The 21563-nt window shown below is 36.9% G+C and overlaps 1 protein-coding gene across 1 annotated transcript; it reads right to left on the bottom strand.

Annotated features, from left to right (window-relative positions):
- Nucleotides 1–1300: 1300 nt before the first annotated feature.
- Nucleotides 1301–3815, bottom strand: LOC111880041 (uncharacterized mitochondrial protein AtMg00810-like). The gene is made up of 2 exons (XM_023876453.1): nucleotides 3462–3815; nucleotides 1301–1402 (listed from the first exon to the last, which is right to left on the bottom strand). Exons 1-2 carry the CDS (start codon nucleotides 3813–3815, stop codon nucleotides 1301–1303), a joined length of 456 nt encoding a protein of 151 aa, XP_023732221.1.
- Between the last annotated feature and the right edge of the window lie 17748 nt (nucleotides 3816–21563).

Raw genomic sequence — 21563 nt, 5'->3', positions numbered from 1 at the left:
ACAGTTCTTGAGCTGAGATGTGGTCCATAGGCCTCTAATTAAGTTGCTCGTTTATTTATGTGATCTTTTCTTCAAATTCCCATGGTGGGTCAAGCACATGCTGACCTACAAAATCTTGTACTAATCCCCAATTGCATTATTTCATTCAACATATTTGCAGAACTCATATATGGATACAAAATAAAATATAAAAATTAAAAAATGCTATAAATTTCAAAGCGTTTTCATGTCTTCGTGTCAATATTTTCTTATTTTCTTTAATTTATCATTTTTCACCTCTTCAATATTCACCATAATTTCTTCCAAAGCTACAAGAAATGTAAAAAAATGATTGATGCGAAAACACTCACAAAAATACATATGTGATTTTCATGCAATTATGCGATTAACATATGAATCATATGCGATTCACATATGATTTACATATGAATCGTATGTGATTTACATGTGAATCATATGTGATTTACATGTGAATCACGTAATGTGATTTACATGTGAATCATATGTGACCAACTTGTGATTTACATGTAAATTATAGGTTATTCTTATGTGAATTATATGTGATTTACATATGAATCGCGTGTAATTGTGATTTACATGTGATTCATATATGAATAATATGTAATTTATGGATCAAGACATCAAGTATCCAGGCAAGTTTTGATTTAGAAAAAATAGACCAAACCAAAATACCTTGATTATAGCCATATATGGCTTCTTGTTTGTTCCTTTAGTATAAGGAACTAACAACATAGGATCCTCCTGCACATTGATACTTACATGAATAATTTATTCATGGTGCACAGATTTAACATAAAAAATATCTATAAAATTACTATCTGACATAATTATTGAACATATAAATTGATTATAGTGTGTAGATATCAAATGAATCTAGCAAAGACTCACTAATTGGTACCTACCATGACAGGAAAGCAAATGAACAAAAATAATCACAACAATCCTAGTTTATTTATGTTCAATGCACAATTAATATATCAAGAGAGAGATATAACTTAATTATAGGTATTATTATAAGTCCATAATTATCATCATAATTGTTAAACTAAATTTTTTCTTGTAAACGATGGACCTAAAAATATATCTATTATTCTAAGTAAGCCTGAAGGTTCCTCATGTAATCCCTTTTGAAGCCTTTTGAACATAACATAATTTTGTCATTTTGCAAAAAGATAATGCCATTTTTTTTTGTGAAATTGGCTAAACATAAGTAGTTGTTTGAAATGTAAACAAAATTAGGTGCAAAAAAGTTGTTTAAGGTGTTTGGATTTTAGGATAATCACATGACTTTAAGTCCCTTTAAAGTCACGACCTCACGTTGTTGAATAAGAACTAAGATTTTTGCCAAACACACGAATCTAACATCAACCATAACAGATTTCTGCAGTATAAAGTACACCCAACTTCAATATTAACACAATAGGACCAATATTGATAAACAATGGTAGCTAAGAGTGACAAGATATAGTGAGAGACTACTAATTTATGAAAAACATACCCTAAATTTCTTATTCTCCTCCATAATAACGCATAAATACTGCTCTTTGATCCCTGACAATTGACATCGATTGACATATGTGAAAGGCATAATTGATTGGGGCATTTTGTCGAACACATGGAAGGCGTAAATGATTTCAAACAAACTTTATAAAACATACCTAACTCAAAACAAAGAGATACATTAAACATATACGAGATTGATTGATACCAAAATCGAATGACGGAGAATCAGTTGTATTGAAAATGAAATGAACCAGAGAAAGAAATGCAGGCTAGTAAAGAAACAAAACTATTAACCTAGAATCAGTAGAGAGAAGGGAGAGAAGAGAAAACAGAGGCGTACCTAAATCGAGTACAAGAACGGATTTGAGCAGGTATACATTTCTTATCTAACCATACAAACTCGTTTATCTCAAAAATGATGAAGTGATTACCACGAGAATGAAGAAGGCAAAGAAATTTTCAAAGCGAAACGCAGACTCGAAGATGGCAATGACTGCTTGATAATGACATCTACACGGACCGCCATTAACGGTTGTCAAAAACCTGATCTGTGAGGTTTTGTGAGGGCATTGCATATTTGTTGACTCTTCGATTTGTAGTCGACAATCTAGAGAACAAAGAGTCGATGGCCGGAGGTGGCGTGGATTCCGGACGGTGGTGCTTTTGGGGGAAACGAATCGACAGAGGGAGAATGTGAGTAATCATCAGTGATGTGCAATTGAGAAATTGGTTTTGAAGTAAGAAATAGATTCGACATATTCTAATGCCAATAACACCCTTGGATCCAAAAATCTAGATACCCCCGCGTCTCTTGTTTACCACTTATTTACAGAATTGCCAAAAGAAATCTAAGCCCTCTATTTTTTTGATATAAAGGTCTAAAATTAGTTCTTGAGTTCTCGAGAAACTATAGGTTCTCAAATGATCCTCCCCCCCCCCCCCTCTCTCTCTCTCTCTATATATATATATATATATATATATATATATATATATATATAACAATAATCATTGTGTGATTTTACCAACAATTTTGGTCAATTGATAAACATTAAATCTATGACTATTATTGTTGTATAAAACTATTTCAATAACATACTATACAAATTTTTAATTTTGGAATTCTTGAAAATTCTGATATCAAAGTGGTTTTTGTTAATAGAGTTGAAAGAACAATTACAAAGCAAAATAAAATGATGAAGAGCTAAAACTACAAGACAAACTAGGAGATAAAGATGGAAACAAATAATTTATTCTCCTTGAATTATCATTTATGATTCTAGAATAATCTTTTACTCCCCCTCAAGCTGGAGTGCGGAGGTTACAAAAACTCAACTTGCCAAGTAACTCACGAAGGGGTTGAGCTCCTAAAGGTTTAGTGAGAAGATTTGCAATTTGTTGGTTGCTGGACACATGAAGTGCCAGGATCTCGTGAAGTTCAACCCGATCTCGAACAAAAAAACAATCAATCTCAACATGTTTAGTCTGTTGATGGAAGACCGTATTGTTTGCAATATATCGGGCAACTTGATTGTTGCAACAAAGAGGCATATCATCTTCTAGGTTGACGGTAAGATCCTTGAATTACCAACGCATCCAAAGCACCTCGCTAACCGTTGTAGCCATGACTTGATATTCAGCCTCTGCCGACGAACGTGAAACCACATATTGTTTCTTTGTCTTCCAGGACACGGGAGCACCTCCCAAAAACAACAAGTCACCGGTCCTTGAACATCTCATATAATGACATCCCAAGAAATTAGCATCACAGTAAGCGACAAGGTTAAAACCACCATTCTTAGGTATGAAAATGCCTTGACCAAGAGTATACTTTAGGTATCGAAGTACACGAAAAGAATGGCATCCATGTGACCCGTCCTAGGGTCATAAACGAATTGGCTAAGGACATTTACGACATAAGGAATATCATGGTGTGTTACCTGAAGATATAATAATCTCCCGATGAGACGCCGGTAAAGGGATGCATCAGTTTTGTGGTTTTCATGACACTGGTCAAGTTTCAAGTTTGGCTCCATTGGAAGGGCACTAGGGCGACATCCAAGTTGTCCACAATCGGACATAATGTCCATGAAGTATTTTTGTTGACTTAGGAACATCCCATCTTCAGTACGAGCAACTTTTATGCCCAAAAAATACTTCAAACGACCAAGGTCTTTGATGTTGAAGTTGGAGTTTAAGTGGTCCTTAGTTCTTTTAATCATGTCATCGCGATTACCAGTGATAACCATGGCGTCAACATAAATCAAGATTGCAAAAAACTTGTCTTTTTTCATTGTAGGTGAAAAGATAGTGATCAACATGTGATTGTTTGAACCCAATCTCCAGCAAGGAGACCGTAATCTTTTGATGCCAAGTATAAGATTTTTGTTTCAACCTATACAAGACTTTTTGAGATGACATACTTTAGTATTATCTTTGTTGTAGAAACCTTGTGGGACTTTCATATAGACCTGTTATAAATCGCCATCGAGGAACGCATCGTTAACATCCAGTTGGTGCAACAACCAATTTCTTTTGACCACAATGGTGATGATTTTTGAATTGTCACTAGTTTCGCAACCGGAGCAAACGTGTCATTATAGTAGACTCCTTTAACTTGTGTAAAACCTTTTGCAACAAGACGAGCCTTATACCTTTCGATCTCCCCATTGGGTTTGTATTTTATTTTGTAGACCCATTTCGAGTTAATGACATGTTTCCCTTATGGCAGAGTTTCCAATTTCCATGTATCTTCAAGAGCTTTAATTTCATGTTGCATGGCAAGATGCCAATTTTCATCCTGCATAGCTTCTTTGAAGGATGTAGGCTCATTAACTAATGTAATGGCCGCTACAAAACCTTGATGAGAAACTGAAAATTTATCATAAGAAACATCACTTGAAAGTGGATGTACCGTGGAAGAAGTTCAATCGGGCACGAGTTTTTCATGGTCGGTGGAGGGTGGCAATGTAACTTCATAATCTTGCATCCGTGATGATGTGATTCTAGCTCTAGTGGCCCTTGGGGCTTGATGTTGATCATGAAGACGTTGAGTTTTTGTTTCAATCGTTGCATGTGTTTCACCTTTAGAACCAACTAAATCAACTGGAATATGTGGGGAGGTTGGCTCAGTGTTTTCAGTTTGAGAATCTGAGTGGGTCGTTGCATTCTCTTCATTTTATTAGCTTCAGCTTGTTTAACCCAATCATCTTCTTGCCATCTTGGTGTATCAAACGCATCAGATGTTGAAATTTTCGGCTTGAGTTTTGCAAACGGAAAATTGGTTTCAACGAATTTAAAACCCTGGCCTCCATGTTCAATGTCAAGGATTTTAAAACCCTTGGTTCCTTGTAGATATCCCATAAACATCCCTGGCCTCCATTTGAAATCAAATTTATTACCTCCTGTCTCTATACTACTATAATAGGCCAAATAGCCCAAGGTTCTCATGTGCCCATAATATGGTTTTTGTCCAAACACGATTTCATATACCGTTTGATTTTTGATGGCCTTAGATAGGAGGCGACTAATGATGTAGGTCGCATCCTCTATACACTCTCCCCAGAAACGCTTTAGAATGTTTGCATCGAACATGAGGGCCCCAACGGTTTCAAGATGTCGATGTTTATGTTCGACAACCCTGTTTTGTTAGGGTGTATGAGGGCAAGTGGTTCCTATTAAGATACCCTCACAAGCATAGAACTCCTTCATGCGATTAGACGTGAATTCACCTGCATTGTCACTTCTAACCCATTTGATTAGCTTTGAAAATTGAGTTTTGACCATATTATGAAAACTTATGAAAAAATCACTTGCTTCATTTTTATGTTTGATGAGAAAGACCCAAACGACCCTACTAAAATCGTCCATAATGGTTAGGAAAAAGCTGGCATGGTTTGTTGATGGTTAACGATATTTACCCTAAATATCACAATGAATTAAATCAAAACATTCATTAGTCTTGATAAAACTCTTAGGAAAAAGAGTCCATCTGTGTTTAGCTTTAACACACGAATCACATACATTGTCTTTAAAATTAAAAGAAACGTCCATAAAAAAATCTATATTCGATAACTTTGAATCGAAAGCGTGACCGAGTGTTGAATGTCAAACTCTAACATCAAATTTAATTGCCATGGACTTCCTTTCATGAATTTCCATACCCATCCGATATAGATCATGAATGCATTCACTCGTGCCAATCAACTTCTTCGAGAGTAAGCCCTACATTACACAAAAATCTGGCAAAAAACTTACTACACATTGTATTCTTTTGATAATATACTAACATAAAGTAAAATTCAATTGAAATTGGGAATGTATAGAACTTCATTGATTTTGTTCCCACCAACTAGGGTGGAATCCCCCTTTTCTACCACCAGTATGGTTCCACCGTTTGGTATCATAACAGGTGCCTCTCATTTGGTTCGAGCATCGTTTTCGAGGGACTCAAATTTATGAACGATATGCTTGGTCAAACCTGAATCAATGATCCGGTCATTAATTTTTTCATGCTTACTTGCCATGTTTGCCTTATGAACTGGTTCACCTTCAGTTTTCTGTTCATTGATTTTTAAATGCTTCATAAGTGCTTGATATTGGGTGTCGGTTAGGCCGACTAAACCGAGCTTGGACTCGATATGGGCAGCTTTTGGTTTCGCTTTCTCGACCTTTGCCTTTCTAAGCCACCATTCAGGGTAGCCATTTAAGTTAAAGCAACCCTCTCGCTTGTGAGCATCTCTCCCACAGTGGCTGCAATGATCAACCTCCTCTGTCACAACTAGCATTTTGGCTAGGAAATTATGTCTATATGTTATTAATTCTTGATGTATCTTGTAACTTCAAGTTTAAGGTTATACATATTATTCATTTCAAAAACAACTATTCAAATGAAGACTCACTCGAGAAGCCCAAAACCTAACTCGATACATTTCATACACTCTACTTTGGGGTTGTAACCCTAATTTCCGGTTCAAACCTTTATTGGGCCAGAAATCATTTATTAGGCCTAATGGGCCAATTAACTCTCAATTTGAATTATTTTGGGCTAATAATCCTCATTTGGGCCTTAAATGGACCCATATTCATTAAACTATAGCATTTTGAGCCATAAAACGTTTTATGGGCCTTATTGGGCCTAGAATGCCTCACTTCATTTTCTTGAACCTCATTGGGCCGAAAACCTTTTTATTTTAGTCTTTTGGGTCGAGAGCCCCTAATAGGCCTTCATGGGCCGAAAAACTTCCATTGAGACAATATTTTTAGGATGGATTTAAAGTTTAAACTCAAGCCCAAAACACCATTTTCTTTCCTTCCCTCTCATTCACGACCCTATACAAAAAAAGATGGGATAGTATCATGGAGACACCTCAACATTACATATTGAATATCCAAGCACATTACACATTATGAAACAAGGCATTCCCATATCTCCATGCAACATCTTGTCTTTCTCTCTTTTCTCTTCTCACTATCAGCCATAAGAGCCACTACCACCACCATCATTCTTTATTTCACACTCAAAAATCTCTAATCCTTTCCTATCAAACACAAGAAGATTCCATCCATACTTCAAAATTTTCGTGTGTGCTTGTGTGTGTGTGTGTGTGTTCAAGAGAACTTCATCAAAGACCATCATCTTGGTAAGCTACTTCCACTCAAGAAGTTTAATTTCATGTTTATGTTAAACTTGTTTCTTCTAACACTCTATTTTGTGATTTATACTCTTAGAACCTCCTAGAGTTCGAAAATCTCTCCAAGGAAATTGCTAGATCGAAAACAACATCACTTCCTCTCATCTCTTCACCAAAAACCGATACCATCTACCAAAGTGAGTTCATACCCCCTATTTTCGGTTTTTAGTATGTTTTGGGGGAGGAAACAAGTTGCTTTGTGTTAGATCTATGTGTTTATGCAAGTTTATGTGTGTTTCCATGTTATATATTGTGATTATGTGCTAAAACTTCATAAATCTCGAAAACTCTACAAAAACATGGTGGTCTTTGTAAACTAACACACATTATACAACTTATTATGAAGTGAAAGGAGTAAACATGTTGTGAAACTATAAAAAACTAAACAAAAAGTGATTAAGGGGCCATTTTTGACAAATAAACAAAAAGGTGAAGCCTTTAGGACATTCATGGTTCTTAAAGGACCAAAAGAGTGATTTTTATATAAAAATGGGCGTTAAGGATACTTATGGTTTTAAAAGGGCCAAAAGTGTTAACTTTCACAACATGGGCTTAAAATTAGGCCTTCATGATTTCATGGGCTAACTGTCACACCCCCGAACCAGACGGCGGAAACGTCCGGGGGCTGTTGTGACTCAATTGAATACCATCACAATGAATATACATGAAACATAACATCATACAACACCAAGCATTGGAATACTACAACTGGTAGCGTTTACATTCATTACATTGTTTCAAAATATTACATTCCCAGAAGTAGATTGTTCAATACTAGTTAAACAAACAATAAGACATCACTGAGTACATTTTTCCCTTCGGTTTACCTGTTACCTGAGAATACAAGTATTTTGAAAAACGTCAACATATGAAATGTTGGTGAGTTCATAAGTAATGTTTGAAATATAGTGGTTTGTATTGTTTTGAAAATCACCAGAAAATCCGATATTTTCTGAAAAGAACTGAGTATAAAAAGGTGTGAAGATCCGTAAGTATGCTTATTTGTTTCTATAAATGTAAGAGTACGATTTGTAAAACTCGGTATGTAATTCGTAGGTGTATTAATTGAAAACCCTAGGAAAACCCGACGTTTTCCTAATACTTTGCATTAAATAATTTATGTTTTGTTATTTTGTTACGACAGGTGTATTCGTTGAGCACCGGAGTCATTGGATTAATTGTGGATTGTGAATTGTTGTAAACCTACATTAATGAAAATGACTAGTTGACAACCGTACAAACGATCCCTTAGGCGTCACTCGCACTATTCACTTAACCCAACCACCCGGACTCATGTAGCCCTACAACCGAGGGGAAAAAGAGGGTGCGAAACCCCGCTATTTCCCTACGTCGTTCAAGACTATCGTGAATGCGAAGGACCCTTAGCCCGACTCGCATTTGGTGAATTTTCGACTTTACTAGCAGCACCAGAAGGCCCTTGGGGTTCAACAGCACAAAGCCCGTAAAAGTCCTTTTACACGAAATTCGGTCATATAAGACCCAACTACATGTAAGCGAGTTTCCTTCGGGCCTAAAGATCATGTCATCGGGCTAGCTAGGCCCAACAAGCATGATTTGAAACTTTTGGGCCCAAGGACGGTGTATCGACGTCTGGTGTATTCCCGCGTGTGTATTGAGTTCCCGAGATTTTCATGTGTGTATTGAAATATCGTCGTGTTAGTAGTTTTGGATTGTTATTGATTCGAGACCGAATCAATTCGTTTGATAACGATTTTGGTGTTGAAGGTGTATTGAATTTCGCCGATAGTCGAGGTACTAGTATTTCATCGTGTCGGGTTCATTATTTAAGACATTAGTATTTTACATTTTCCAGCCCCTTTCTTTTGGATGAATTTACACTTTTGGACCCCTTATATAAAAGAATTTATATTTTAGTCCTCTAACGTTTTTCTTGACACTTTAGTATCAAAACTTGTGGAAAAGGTATTTTTCAGCTCCAAGCTTTTTGAAAAACAGTTTTAGTCCCTCAAAATGAAACTTTTTCAGCTGAAACCCATGTTTTCGCAATTTTTACACTTTTGGCCCAAAATAGAAATTTTTTGCATCTTTGGTCCCTTTTGAATATGAAAAGCATTTTTAACCTTTGAAATGGACTTGGGGAACTAGTAGTCCCCTGTTTTACAGAAAAATACATTTTCAGCCCCTCAACTTTGCAAATCTCGCATATTGGGCCTTATTGGGCCGAAAAGTTCATTTTTAGCCCATTAAGCTTAAAAATTTACATTTTAATCATTCCAAAGTGTAATTTTTCTGGAAAAACCCTTGATGAAACTGTTTTGACACATATTAACCCTCAGAATTTGTATTTTTACATTTTGGGCCCTTAAATTTCATATTTTTAGCATTTTGAGTCCAAAAATGAGATTTTTAGCCCAAGGAGTTCATCTTAACCAACTTGGTTATTTCTCTAGTAGTGACTTATGTGTAATGATATGTTTAGCATTTGTTTCATACATCATAATGCAAATCTCCATTTTAAGGTCTTTTTGACTAGTTTCAACACCATAAACACATAAGAATATGTAAATAAACATAGAAATCATACAAGGCATACACATAATCATAGATCTACACATTTGCTTGTATTCTCCCCCAACAAAACTTATAAAAACCGAAAATAAGGGGGGTATGAAGCTCACATTGGGTGTGGTTTCGGTTTTGGAGAAAGGATGGAAGAAAAATGAGGTGATTTTCGGCCCTAGCACACTTTGATGAAGATCTCGGCCTTGAGGTGGTTCTAGAATGCAAGATCGTGATTTCTTATGAGTTAAGAGGAGATGTTTGATAGATCAAAGAACCTAGGTCATAGTTTTAAGTATAACCTTACCTTGGATGGTGATTCTTGTGGAAAATCTCCTTGATTGCCCTTGAATCTTCGAAATTTTGTGAAGAGAGGTGAAGGTGTTTTTGAGAGTGTTTGATATGTGAAAAGTGATGAAAATGTGTGTGTGTGTGTGTGTGTTGGAATCGGCCGAGACAAGAAGGGAGAGAATAGAAGGGTTGAGTTGACATTCCTAGATGCATGTTGGTCCATGCATGGAAATATGTGGGACATTAGTGAGGTGGCATGGAAGAAGTCAACCCCTTTCTTCTTGGATTTGGGCTTTGGGCCGAGAATTTGGAAAGGAAGAAAGGTTTTTGGGCTTTATTGCCCCTAAGCCCATATAGAAGTTAAGTTGGATGATTTTTGGCCCCAAAAAATATAATATGATTTTTACACTTTGTTGGGCTAGTTTGGGTTAATCATGGTTCATAGTTTTTAATTTATTTCATTCTAGGCCCAATATGGCCCAAAATGTTGAAATAAATGGATGTGGGTCCAATTAGAGCCCATTTAAAGGTTCTAATCCAATGATAGTCAAATTGGAGGCTTATTGGCCCAATGAGTCCAATAAGGAAGTCCTAGTCCAAAATGGACCTAACAAGAACTTCTAGGGTTTCCAATTGCTTGTTGACTATTTGTAGTGCTTGTATGGTGTATTTGTTTGAAAATTAGATGTCATAGAGTAAGCATCTTACATGCCCTTTAAGTTTTTGATTCTACATTTTACTTGAGTATAGAGATTACATGACACAAAATTTCTAGCTGTGACACTAACTTGGTAAACTTTTGACTTTTGTGGACTAAATCATCATTTTAAACAAATTTGAGCCAAAAATGTAAATTTTCGGTTAAATGGACTGAAAATGTCAATTTTGTGAAACTTGGGCCGGAAAAGTAGATTTCTATATTTTTGGGCAGAAAATGTCAATTTTCATAAAAAGTGGGCCGAAATGTTATTTCTAACAAGAGTGGGCTAAAAATGTTATTTTACTTTAAATAAGCCCTTAAATGTAAACTTTTGGGTCTTAAGGGACGTAAAGTGTCATTTTTACCCAAAATGTGCCTTAGTTGTAAATTTTCGGGTTTTTGGACCGAAAATGTCATTTTTACAAAAAGTGGGCCTTTTATGTCATTTTGGTAAACAATTGAGCTTAAACAACTAAAGTAATAACAAATGGACTAAATACGTCATTTACACTTTTAATTGGGCCTGGAATATATACTTTACATGTTTATTGGGCCTTAGTGGTGTATTTACATGTCTATTGGGCCTTGAATATATTTTATATGTTTATTGGGCCTTAGTGGTCCATTTACATGCTTATTGGGCTTGGAATACACATTACATGTTTATTGAGCATTATGTCACACCCCGAACCAGACAGCGGAAACGTCTGGGGGCTCGTGTGACTAACAATTGAATCATCATCACAATGAATATACATGAAACATAACACATTAATCACCAACATTACATATAATAACCAACATTGTTCACATCAAGTACATTGTTATAAATTACATAAATTCAAAGTATTAATAGTACGATGAGTGATGTTACACAAAATAAATCCATACACACTTGAAAATCTTTCTGCTTAACGATTACCTGAGAATACAAGTTATTTTGAAAACGGTCAACATATATAATGTTGGTGAGTTCATAAGTATGTTTGAATAAAAGTCTTTATATCTTTTGTAAAACCCAGAAAATCCGATAATTTCTGTAAAATGTCTGAAAATGATGTGAAAATCAAGTATAAATGCATGTGTGAATTTCATAGCAGTAACATATATGATTTCATTTTATATTTCTTTGTATTGTAAGTATGTGAGAATCGAATAATAGTATTTCCCCTAGAATCCGATATTTTCTTATTTATAATAATGTCGAGGTTCTTGTATCATTAATTAAGTTGTTTCGTATTGACACAATCGAAGGGTTAATCTTCGATATGTTAAATTGGTATTGGATCTCTATATGAGTTGTTATAACCATGCATGATAATGACTAGGTTGCCTATCTTGGCATTTTCCAAACACCGATATTTGCTTAAGGTTTTTTCACCATAGACTGGCCTAGTCTAGCTGTAGCAAACAACTAAGGCGTAGGGGGTCACCCCGTATGAACGCGCGGCATAATAGGTTGAGGTCCCCGATCAGTTCCAGGCGCGCTTGAGTACGCTGAGGGTACCAAGGAGGTACGCCCCGCGTAACTACTTCTGTGGGCTTTTGAGTTACATTTTGGGCCTTGAGTGTTGGGTCGGCAGTTTGGACCTCATGTAATAGAGTCTTAGACTAGAGAAGCGTATGTATGTGCTTTGGGCCTTTGGTTTGGACTTGCTTTTTTGGTTGGGAATTGGGCTGTGTGAGGGCCCATTTATTATTGGGCTTTGGTGGGCCCAATGGGCTTAGGGTATTAATGGGCTGTTAGGTGGTCTATCTTTAGACCCAATGAGTGAGAGGTTGGAATTAGCTCTTAATTGAGATTTATTGTGGGTTTGGCACATAGTTAGAGTCCGGTGCGTAGCAGCAGTGATTATAGGAGCTGTTCTTCATCCGAGGTGAGTCTTGTCACTATACTTTACCTAGAGTGGTAATTAGAGTTATGTGACAGAGTATTTTGTATGTTATTTATATGATGTGATACACTGTGTTGGGGTTGCAAAGTTATTCATTCATGACTTTGTAAATGTTTGACTTTTCTAAAACCCACTTGCATGTGGAGTATTAGCCTTTAGACCCATTTGTTAGAGAGTGAGAGAGAGACATGTAAACACCTCTATAAATAGTGGGTTCATACCACTTATAGAGGTGTGCTTGAGAGATGTAAAAGTGAGTGTGTAAGTGTGTGTTAATTATGTAGTCTAGATCTAGATCCTTTTTGTGTAACACCATATACATTCAATATATCTCTTAAACACCCAAATCACCATGTTCAATTGTGCAAGCTTTAATTCCGCATGTCAAACCATGTTCTTTGTCACTACAATTGGTATCAGAGCTTGGTTTTCACGATCAACGTGACTTTTGAAGAACGATTCTCGGTTTGGCAATTTTTGTCACAACTTGAACAATTTTGGTGAGTCTCTCTCTATGATCTCTCTTAATTTTGTTGAAATCGTGCGTAACGTTTTTGATTTGTGATCATTTGACTCGTTGGATCTAAATTTTTGTTGAAAAACCCATTTGTTGTGATCCAATAAATTTTTTGTTGATCAAGCCCGATCCAATCTCATATTCTTTTGGTTGATTCGATTCTAAATTAGCAAATGTTCATTTGAATCAAAATTTGGCCCAAAAACAATCAATTCCAGTTTACTATTCATTAATTCGTTATCTTGAGCCCAAAAATTAATTTTGTCTAATGATTTGATATCGAACTGTTTTATCTGATTCATGTTTGAAAGCCCAATCAAATAAAATCATGTTACTGTTCATGATTCACTTAATGTTCATGATCTGTTTGAGCCTCTAACGCCCGTAGATCAGGGCTAGTCAATTTAGAGACAATAAGAGTCAAAAATTACTTTTTGATAGAAGACTATTTAGGATGAATAATCCTAACTAAGTTGTAGTATATGTTACAAGGTTTCCGTGCATATAAAGAACGCCAAAATCCGAGTTATAACAAAGAAGTTATGACCTGTCGAAGTTATACGGCAAAACCGGCACGGCACCGGGAAGCGTAAATAGTGAATTTACGATAGAGCGAGATTTAGCCTTATCAATCTAAACGAAAGTTGTAGGTCTTGATTTTACCTACGCGTGGATATAAAGAACGTCAAAAACGGAGCTCGTATGCGAAAGTTATGATTTTTCTAAGTTCGAAGGCTAACACGCGATAGGGGTGACGTGGCACCACCCAGAATTTGACACGTGACACCACCAGAAAGCCAACACATGGACCAACTCGGCGAGTAGGTGTCCCCTACTCGGCGAGTACATCAGATATTTTCACTATAAATAGGATGCGAGGGTTCTGGGTTTATTTGCTCATTTCTTCTCATCTTTGTGCCGAAGCTCTGCATTTTTACCCCCGAAGCCACCCCGAAGCCCCGGTATCATACTCTAGCCCCGAGGCAAGTCCCGAGATCCCGAAGATCCCGAGAAGTGCGGTTCCCGAGCCGAAGCTCTGCCCGCGAGAAGTTCGATTTTTGAGGAGATCTTCCAGATCTGCTGTGGATTACTACTTCTGCAAGTCGTAGTGCTGTTCGATCATCTTCTGATCAAGTGAGTGTATACTACCTTTCATAAACACGATAATAATACGAGTATGGTTTGAGTGTATTAAGTATATTGTTGTTTATATGCGCGAGTGTGTAGTTACTTTCTTCTAACACATAAATATGAAGTATTTGCTATGAAATACGTGCTATATGTTTATATGTTATTTGTCTATTTGAGATGGGCATGGAATTTGGAGTTTTATACAGGTGTTAAATGATTTAAACTGTGTAAGTATTTATATCTACAAAATTGTTGGGTAGAACATGGGTAGATGGGATAGTTGGTGACTATGGAGTTAGCGCCTGCTGTTAGATAAACCTTGGTGACTATGGAGTTAGCGCCTGCTGTTAGATAAACCTTGGTGACTATGGAGTTAGCGCCTGCTGTTAGATAAACCTTGGTGACTATGGAGTTAGCGCATGCTGTTAGATAAACCTTGGTGACTATGGAGTTAGCGCCTATTATTAGATAAACCTTGGTGACTATGGAGTTAGCGCCTATTGTATAAACCTTGGCGACGATGTGACTTCGTGCCTATTTGATGAACCTTGGCGACTATGGAGTTAGCGCTTGTTGAGTAAACCTTGGCGACTATGGAGTTAGCGCTTGTTAAGTGAACCTTGGTGACTATGGAGTTAGCACCTATTGAGTAAACCTTGGTGACGATGTGACTTCGTGCCTATTAAGTTAACCTTGGTGACTATGGAGTTAGCATCGCTTGAGTAAACCCCAGCGACTATGGAGTTAGCGCCTGATAACTATGGATTTAGTACCTGATAGATAAACTTTGGCAGCAATGGACTTCGTGCCAATTCCTTAGGTAAATCCTTAGGAATGAATGAATGAAGGATAGTGGATTCTTAGGGTAAACCCTTGAGAAAGTAAAGTAGATATGGGGATGGGTATTTGGGTTGGTTGTTTGATAATTGAATATAATAAATGTATTATTGTGGGTTGAAAACCCTATATGCTCACCAGGCTCCCAAGCCTGACCCTCTCAGTTTTCTTTTTCATTACAGGTAATGACACAAGAGTATAAGTCGGCGGACTTGACGAGAGATTTTGGATTATAGATCAGTAGTTGAATAACTATTGTAAGGTCTATTTTATATTGTTTATGCTTTTGGTCTGTAACGAACATGACATCCTGAGGTTTTATTATTTAATGAAAATACATTCTTTTCGAGAAATGTTTTGATAAAATGGTTATCATATTTTATTTTGGGAACAAATTCCGCAACCGTTTTCTTTAAACGATCACTCTGATTTATAAAACAAAGCATAAACAAATTGGTCTTTTCTGGCCGTGAAATTGGGGATGTCACAGTTGGTATCAGAGCATTAGTTTAAGCGAACTAGGAATTTGTAGGATTTCTAGACTTAAACTTAGAATGCTAAGCGATGATTGTGAGATGAGTGTCTACCATATTTTAAGACAGGAGCACTAGTATATTTTAGGAAAATTGCCTAAAATGCTATTATGTGCTAATTGTTATATGTTTGCCATATATGACATTATTTGTTCGGATCTATGGTCTGTTGCCGAGCAGATCTGGAAACCTTATGTGTATAGGATTCTAAGCGTACGTCTACGATATTAGAACTAGCATGTAAACGTTTCGGGGTGATAAGGAGATTTATACGTTTATCGTAATTAAAGCTTTCTTATTTTAAAATTCTCGCTTGGTGCACCGAATGTCTGCTTGGATGTACAAGGGGTCATGGTGAAGACTCGTAGAGAAATTGAGTAAATGGAGGAAATGAAGAAGGCTTATGATAGTGGATGACACCTATCGGAAGATATCGTAAGAGTGGTATCTTGCGTTTAGAGTGTGTCTATGAAATAAAAGTACGTTTAGAGGAGTACGGTACGTCTAAAGTACACCTTCGATTGGCAGGATGATGGAACGATTGGTGAAATTCTTGAAGTTGTCTCATCGTCTGGTATTTCCATCACCAATCGAGTTGAAGTAGAGTTGATGATTGAAGATTGAGCAATAAAGAAGTCCTAGTAGAGTCTAGGGAAATTGTTTATGATTACTTGGACACATTCGTATGTGTTAAATTGTTTTATGATTTATGTATGGTGACTTGGTTAACTGCGAGACAATACTTGGGACGAGTATGAGTAGGTGTGAATGGTAGTAGAGATCTATACTACCGGAAGCACAGGACTCACGCTTGGATCAGGGGAAGTCACAAGGTTATCAAGAAGCTAGTAATTGATTCCGTTTTATTCAAGTATGTCATTACCATTGTTTCGGTAATGTCTAGTAAGATAGTTGTTATTCCGACCCTAGGGGTCATATCAATTGAGTCCGACTATGATGAGAGGTCATCGGGACACGACCCATCAAGGTTATTACTTAGAATGGAGAGATAACTTATGGAGTCAGTATGCGAATCCTATTTCGTTGATGATTCCCGGACGTAATCATCCTAAGAGGGAGATAATTATAACGCCCATAGATCAGGGCTAGTCAATTTAGAGACAATAAGAGTCAAAAATGACTTTTTGATAGAAGATTATTTAGGATGAATAATCCTAACTAAGTTGTAGTATATGTTACAAGGTTTCCGTGCATATAAAGAACGCCAAAATCCGAGTTATAACAAAGAAGTTATGACCTGTCGAAGTTATACGGCAAAACCGGCACGACACCGGGAAGCGTAAATAGTGAATTTACGATAGAGCGAGATTTAGCCTTATCAATCTAAACGAAAGTTGTAGGTCTTGATTTTACCTACGCGTGGATATAAAGAACGTCAAAAACGGAGCTCGTATGCGAAAGTTATGATTTTTCTAAGTTCGAAGGCTAATACGCGATAGGGGTGACGTGGCACCACCCAGAATTTGACACGTGGCACCACCATAAAGCCAACACATGGACCAACTCGGCGAGTAGGTGTCCCCTACTCGGCGAGTACATCAGATATTTTCACTATAAATAAGATGCGAGGGTTCTGGGTTTATTTGCTCATTTCTTCTCATCTTTGTGCCGAAGCTCTGCATTTTTATCCCCGAAGCCACCCCGAAGCCCCGGTATCATACTCTAGCCCCGAGGCAAGTCCCGAGATCCCAAAGATCCCGAGAAGTGCGGTTCCCGAGCCGAAGCTCTGCCCGCAAGAAGTTCGATTTTTGAGGAGATCTTCCAGATCTGCTGTGGATTACTACTTCTGCAAGTCGTAGTGCTGTCCGATCATCTTCTGATCAAGTGAGTGTATACTACCTTTCATAAACACGATAATAATACAAGTATGGTTTGAGTGTATTAATTATATTGTTGTTTATATGCGCGAGTGTGTAGTTACTTTCTTCTAACACATAAATATGAAGTATTTGCTATGAAATGCGTGCTATATGTTTATATGTTATTTGTCTATTTGAGATGGGCATGGAATTTGGAGTTTTATACAGGTGTTAAATGATTTAAACTGTGTAAGTATTTATATCTACAAAATTGTTGGGTAGAACATGGGTAGATGGGATAGTTGGTGACTATGGAGTTAGCGCCTGATGTTAGATAAACCTTGGTGACTATGGAGTTAGCGCCTGCTGTTAGATAAACCTTGGTGACTATGGAGTTAGCGCCTGCTGTTAGATAAACCTTGGTGACTATGGAGTTAGCGCCTATTATTAGATAAAACTTGGTGACTATGGAGTTAGCGCCTATTGTATAAACCTTGGCGACGATGTGACTTCGTGCCTATTTGATGAACCTTGGCGACTATGGAGTTAGCGCTTGTTGAGTAAACCTTGGCGACTATGGAGTTAGCGCTTGTTAAGTGAACCTTGGTGACTATGGAGTTAGCACCTATTGAGTAAACCTTGGTGACGATGTGACTTCGTGCTTGTTAAGTGAACCTTGGTGACTATGGAGTTAGCGTCACTTGAGTAAACCCCAACGACTATGGAGTTAGCGCCTGATAACTATGGATTTAGTACCTGATAGATAAACTTTGGCAGCAATGGACTTCGTGCCAATTCCTTAGGTAAATCCTTAGGAATGAATGAATGAAGGATAGTGGATTCTTAGGGTAAACCCTTGAGAAAATAAAGTAGATATGGGGATGGGTATTTGGGTTGGTTGTTTGATAATTGAATATAATAAATGTATTATTGTGGGTTGAAAACCCTATATGCTCACCAGGCTCCCAAGCCTGACCCTCTCAGTTTTCTTTTTCATTACAGGTAATGACACAAGAGTATAAGTCGGCGGACTTGACGAGAGATTTTGGATTATAGATCAGTAGTTGAATAACTATTGTAAGGTCTATTTTATATTGTTTATGCTTTTGTTCTGTAACGAACATGACATCCCGATGTTTTATTATTTAATGAAAATACATTCTTTTCGAGAAATGTTTTGATAAAATGGTTATCATATTTTATTTTGGGAACAAATTCCGCAACCGTTTTCTTTAAACGATCACTCTGATTTATAAAACAAAGCATAAACAAATCGGTCTTTTCTGGCCGTGAAATTGGGGATGTCACAGAGCCCAATTCTTTACCTAATCCGAGTACTGTTCTTCATCGTGTCAATTATCTATATTCGTTCTCATTGCCAGCACTCAATTCAATCCAAGTAAAATTAAGTCATTCTTTTATTTGATCGATTTTATCACCTGAATCAAAATTGGAATCAAATTTGGAAATTGTTCATCTGAGATCGGTGGTCGATATTCAAAGCTTGGTTCACGATAAATAGTAGAGGTCGGAAAAATTGGTTTGCGTCGATTGAAATCAAATGAGTTTGACTTTGATTGATGTTGTAACAATCGATTGAACTGTTTGTTTCAAGTATCGTGATTCTGTTGGTTAAGATTTCGATTCAAGTATTGATATTTAGAACCGATTAATCAGAAGTTGATTTTGAGTTCTTATAAATCTCAGATATGAACGTGATGAACAAGTGATGAAGAAATGTTCAAATAGTGTGTTTGATCTGAACTTGATTTGAAAAGTTTTCGATTTGTGTTTGTTAAGTGACGAACTGAGAAAAATCAATTTTGAAATTGGGAGTAATGTTCGCATGATTGAAGTTAAAGAATCGATTAAAGTAGAAACTGATGATTTTGGAAGACGAACAGGAACGAATTTGGGAAGGCTGAAGAAATCGATTGCGAAAGGTTGAATCTGGGTCTTGATTTTGGATTCGTATTTGGCTTGTTAGTTTGAAATCGATTGTGAGATGTTCGCAAATTTGGGGTTGATCTTGACTGAAACGCGAAGGATCAATTGTCGATAGTCGATGTTTTTGGAAGTCGATCGATTATGCGAAGTTGACTGATACTGCATTTTAGTTCGCATAAGGTTGATTGTAAAAAGCAAAGTCGACTGGGAAGAAAACTTAAATTGGGAATTAAGTTCGCATCTTGGTTGGATTCGCATCTTCCATGATTGTTTAATTCGCATTTGGAGCAGTTCACTTGTAAAAGAAATGGTATTCGCATTTGGGTGTGTCAAACATGGTTCGCATTTGATGAATGCGAAGTGTCAAAATGCGAAGTCAAAACGTGCGAAGCAATTGAAACATGCGAAGTCTGTGATTTGGGAAAGCTCTTACAGTAAAATGCGAATTGGGGAAGAAACACAAGTATTTCGCATTTGGTCCCTGCTATTTTCAAGAAATAACACATGTTGTCCAACTTCGCAAATTTGAAGCACAAGCAGAAATTGTCAAAACAAATACATGTAGTTTCGCATTTTTGACAGTTTGTAGCCAACTTCGCAAATGGGGTCATAAAATGCTGAAATTGCAGAATTTTCAAATCTGGTCCCTGCAGTTTGTGCGAATTTACACATTTTACCCAGTTTCGCAAATGGGAGTGTGTTTCGCATATTTGGCTGTTTTGGGCGCAACGGGTCACTGCGGAATTTTGAAATTGACGATTTCTACCCATTTTTGAGAAACTTTGTCAAAGACAATCCGTGAACGAAGCTAAAAATTCATTATTTTTTGGATTTTTCGGATTGAAGCACAATGTTTATGCCACATGTTAAGGGGGAGTTTTGGCATGAAAAATTCCGAATAGAGCACGTTCTTTTTCCATGGAGTTTTATAATCAAATTTCGATTATAAAAAGGGGGAGAAGTTGTATATGGAAATTCGAACTTGAATTTTTCATATTACGCGGATTTGAAGACCGAAGTGATCTTGGAGTTTTAAATCTACGAGATGATACAATTGGAAGTTCGGAAGTGATGTATTCGTAATGGGTTTGGTATTATTGAAGATTTTTGGGGTGTGTTTTTATGCGCAACTTTAGGGTGATTATTTGGAATTAATCATTCGTTGCTGCTTGGTTTGTATGGTCTCACATCCTAGATCCCAAATTGAAGAGTCATGGAAGAATTGAAGATTGAAGATCATTTCGACATGTGTCACCTTTGAGGCTCGAACCACGTAGTGCTTGATTTTGGAAGATTTGAAGTGGGTCATTCATTCCTAACTTTGAGGGGGAGAATGTTGGGGTTGCAAAGTTATTCATTCATGACTTTGTAAATGTTTGACTTTTGTAAAACCCACTTGCATGTGGAGTATTAGCCTTTAGACCCATTTGTTAGAGAGTGAGAGAGAGACATGTAAACACCTCTATAAATAGTGGGTTCATACCACTTATAGAGGTGTGCTTGAGAGATGTAAAAGTGAGTGTGTAAGTGTGTGTTAATTATGTAGTCTAGATCTAGATCCTTTTTGTGTAACACCATATACATTCAATATATCTCTTAAACACCCAAATCACCATGTTCAATTGTGCAAGCTTTAATTCCGCATGTCAAACCATGTTCTTTGTCACTACACACTGCATTATTTCTATGTGATTTATGTTGTGTATGTTCCAGAGTTTACAGAGTTAGAACCGGAAGGTTCACAGAGTTAGGACTAGAGGGTCCACAGAGTTATAGCCTCGAGTGGCTAATATGTGTTATATGTAGTATTTTGGGGAACTCACTAAGCTTCGTGCTTACCGTGTTATGTGCTATGTGTTTCATGTTTTCTTCTCAGGATCACGGGACGGCACCGGCTTGATTGTACACACTAGAGAAAGAGTTAGGAGGATCCTGGATTACCATTTTATTAATCATGGAACTATGTTTTGTGATTTTAATAGATGACGTTTTGTGAAATATGTATTGAGAATTATACATTTTTAAAAGAAAAATTGTTTTGAAATTTACGGTGTTACATCAAGTCTTAATTCCGAAAGTGGAATCATGTCGGGAACTTCTCCCGTGAACTTCCTCAAATAACACAAATGAAAAGTGT

The sequence above is a fragment of the Lactuca sativa genome, chromosome 2 (genome assembly GCF_002870075.4).
Source record: "Lactuca sativa cultivar Salinas chromosome 2, Lsat_Salinas_v11, whole genome shotgun sequence".
NCBI classification, from domain to species: domain Eukaryota; kingdom Viridiplantae; phylum Streptophyta; class Magnoliopsida; order Asterales; family Asteraceae; genus Lactuca; species Lactuca sativa.
The sequence above is the reverse complement of the archived record's forward strand: the minus strand, read 5'-3'. Positions and strand labels throughout refer to the sequence as shown.

Coding starts and splice junctions, on each gene's coding strand:
- LOC111880041 (XM_023876453.1), bottom strand. CDS start 3,815: ATGAAAAAAGACAAGTTTTTTGCAATCTTGATTTATGTTGACGCCATG. Junction 1,403..3,461: donor GGAGATTATTATATCTTCAG/GTAACACACCAT, acceptor TTTATACTGCAG/AAATCTGTTATGGTTGATGT.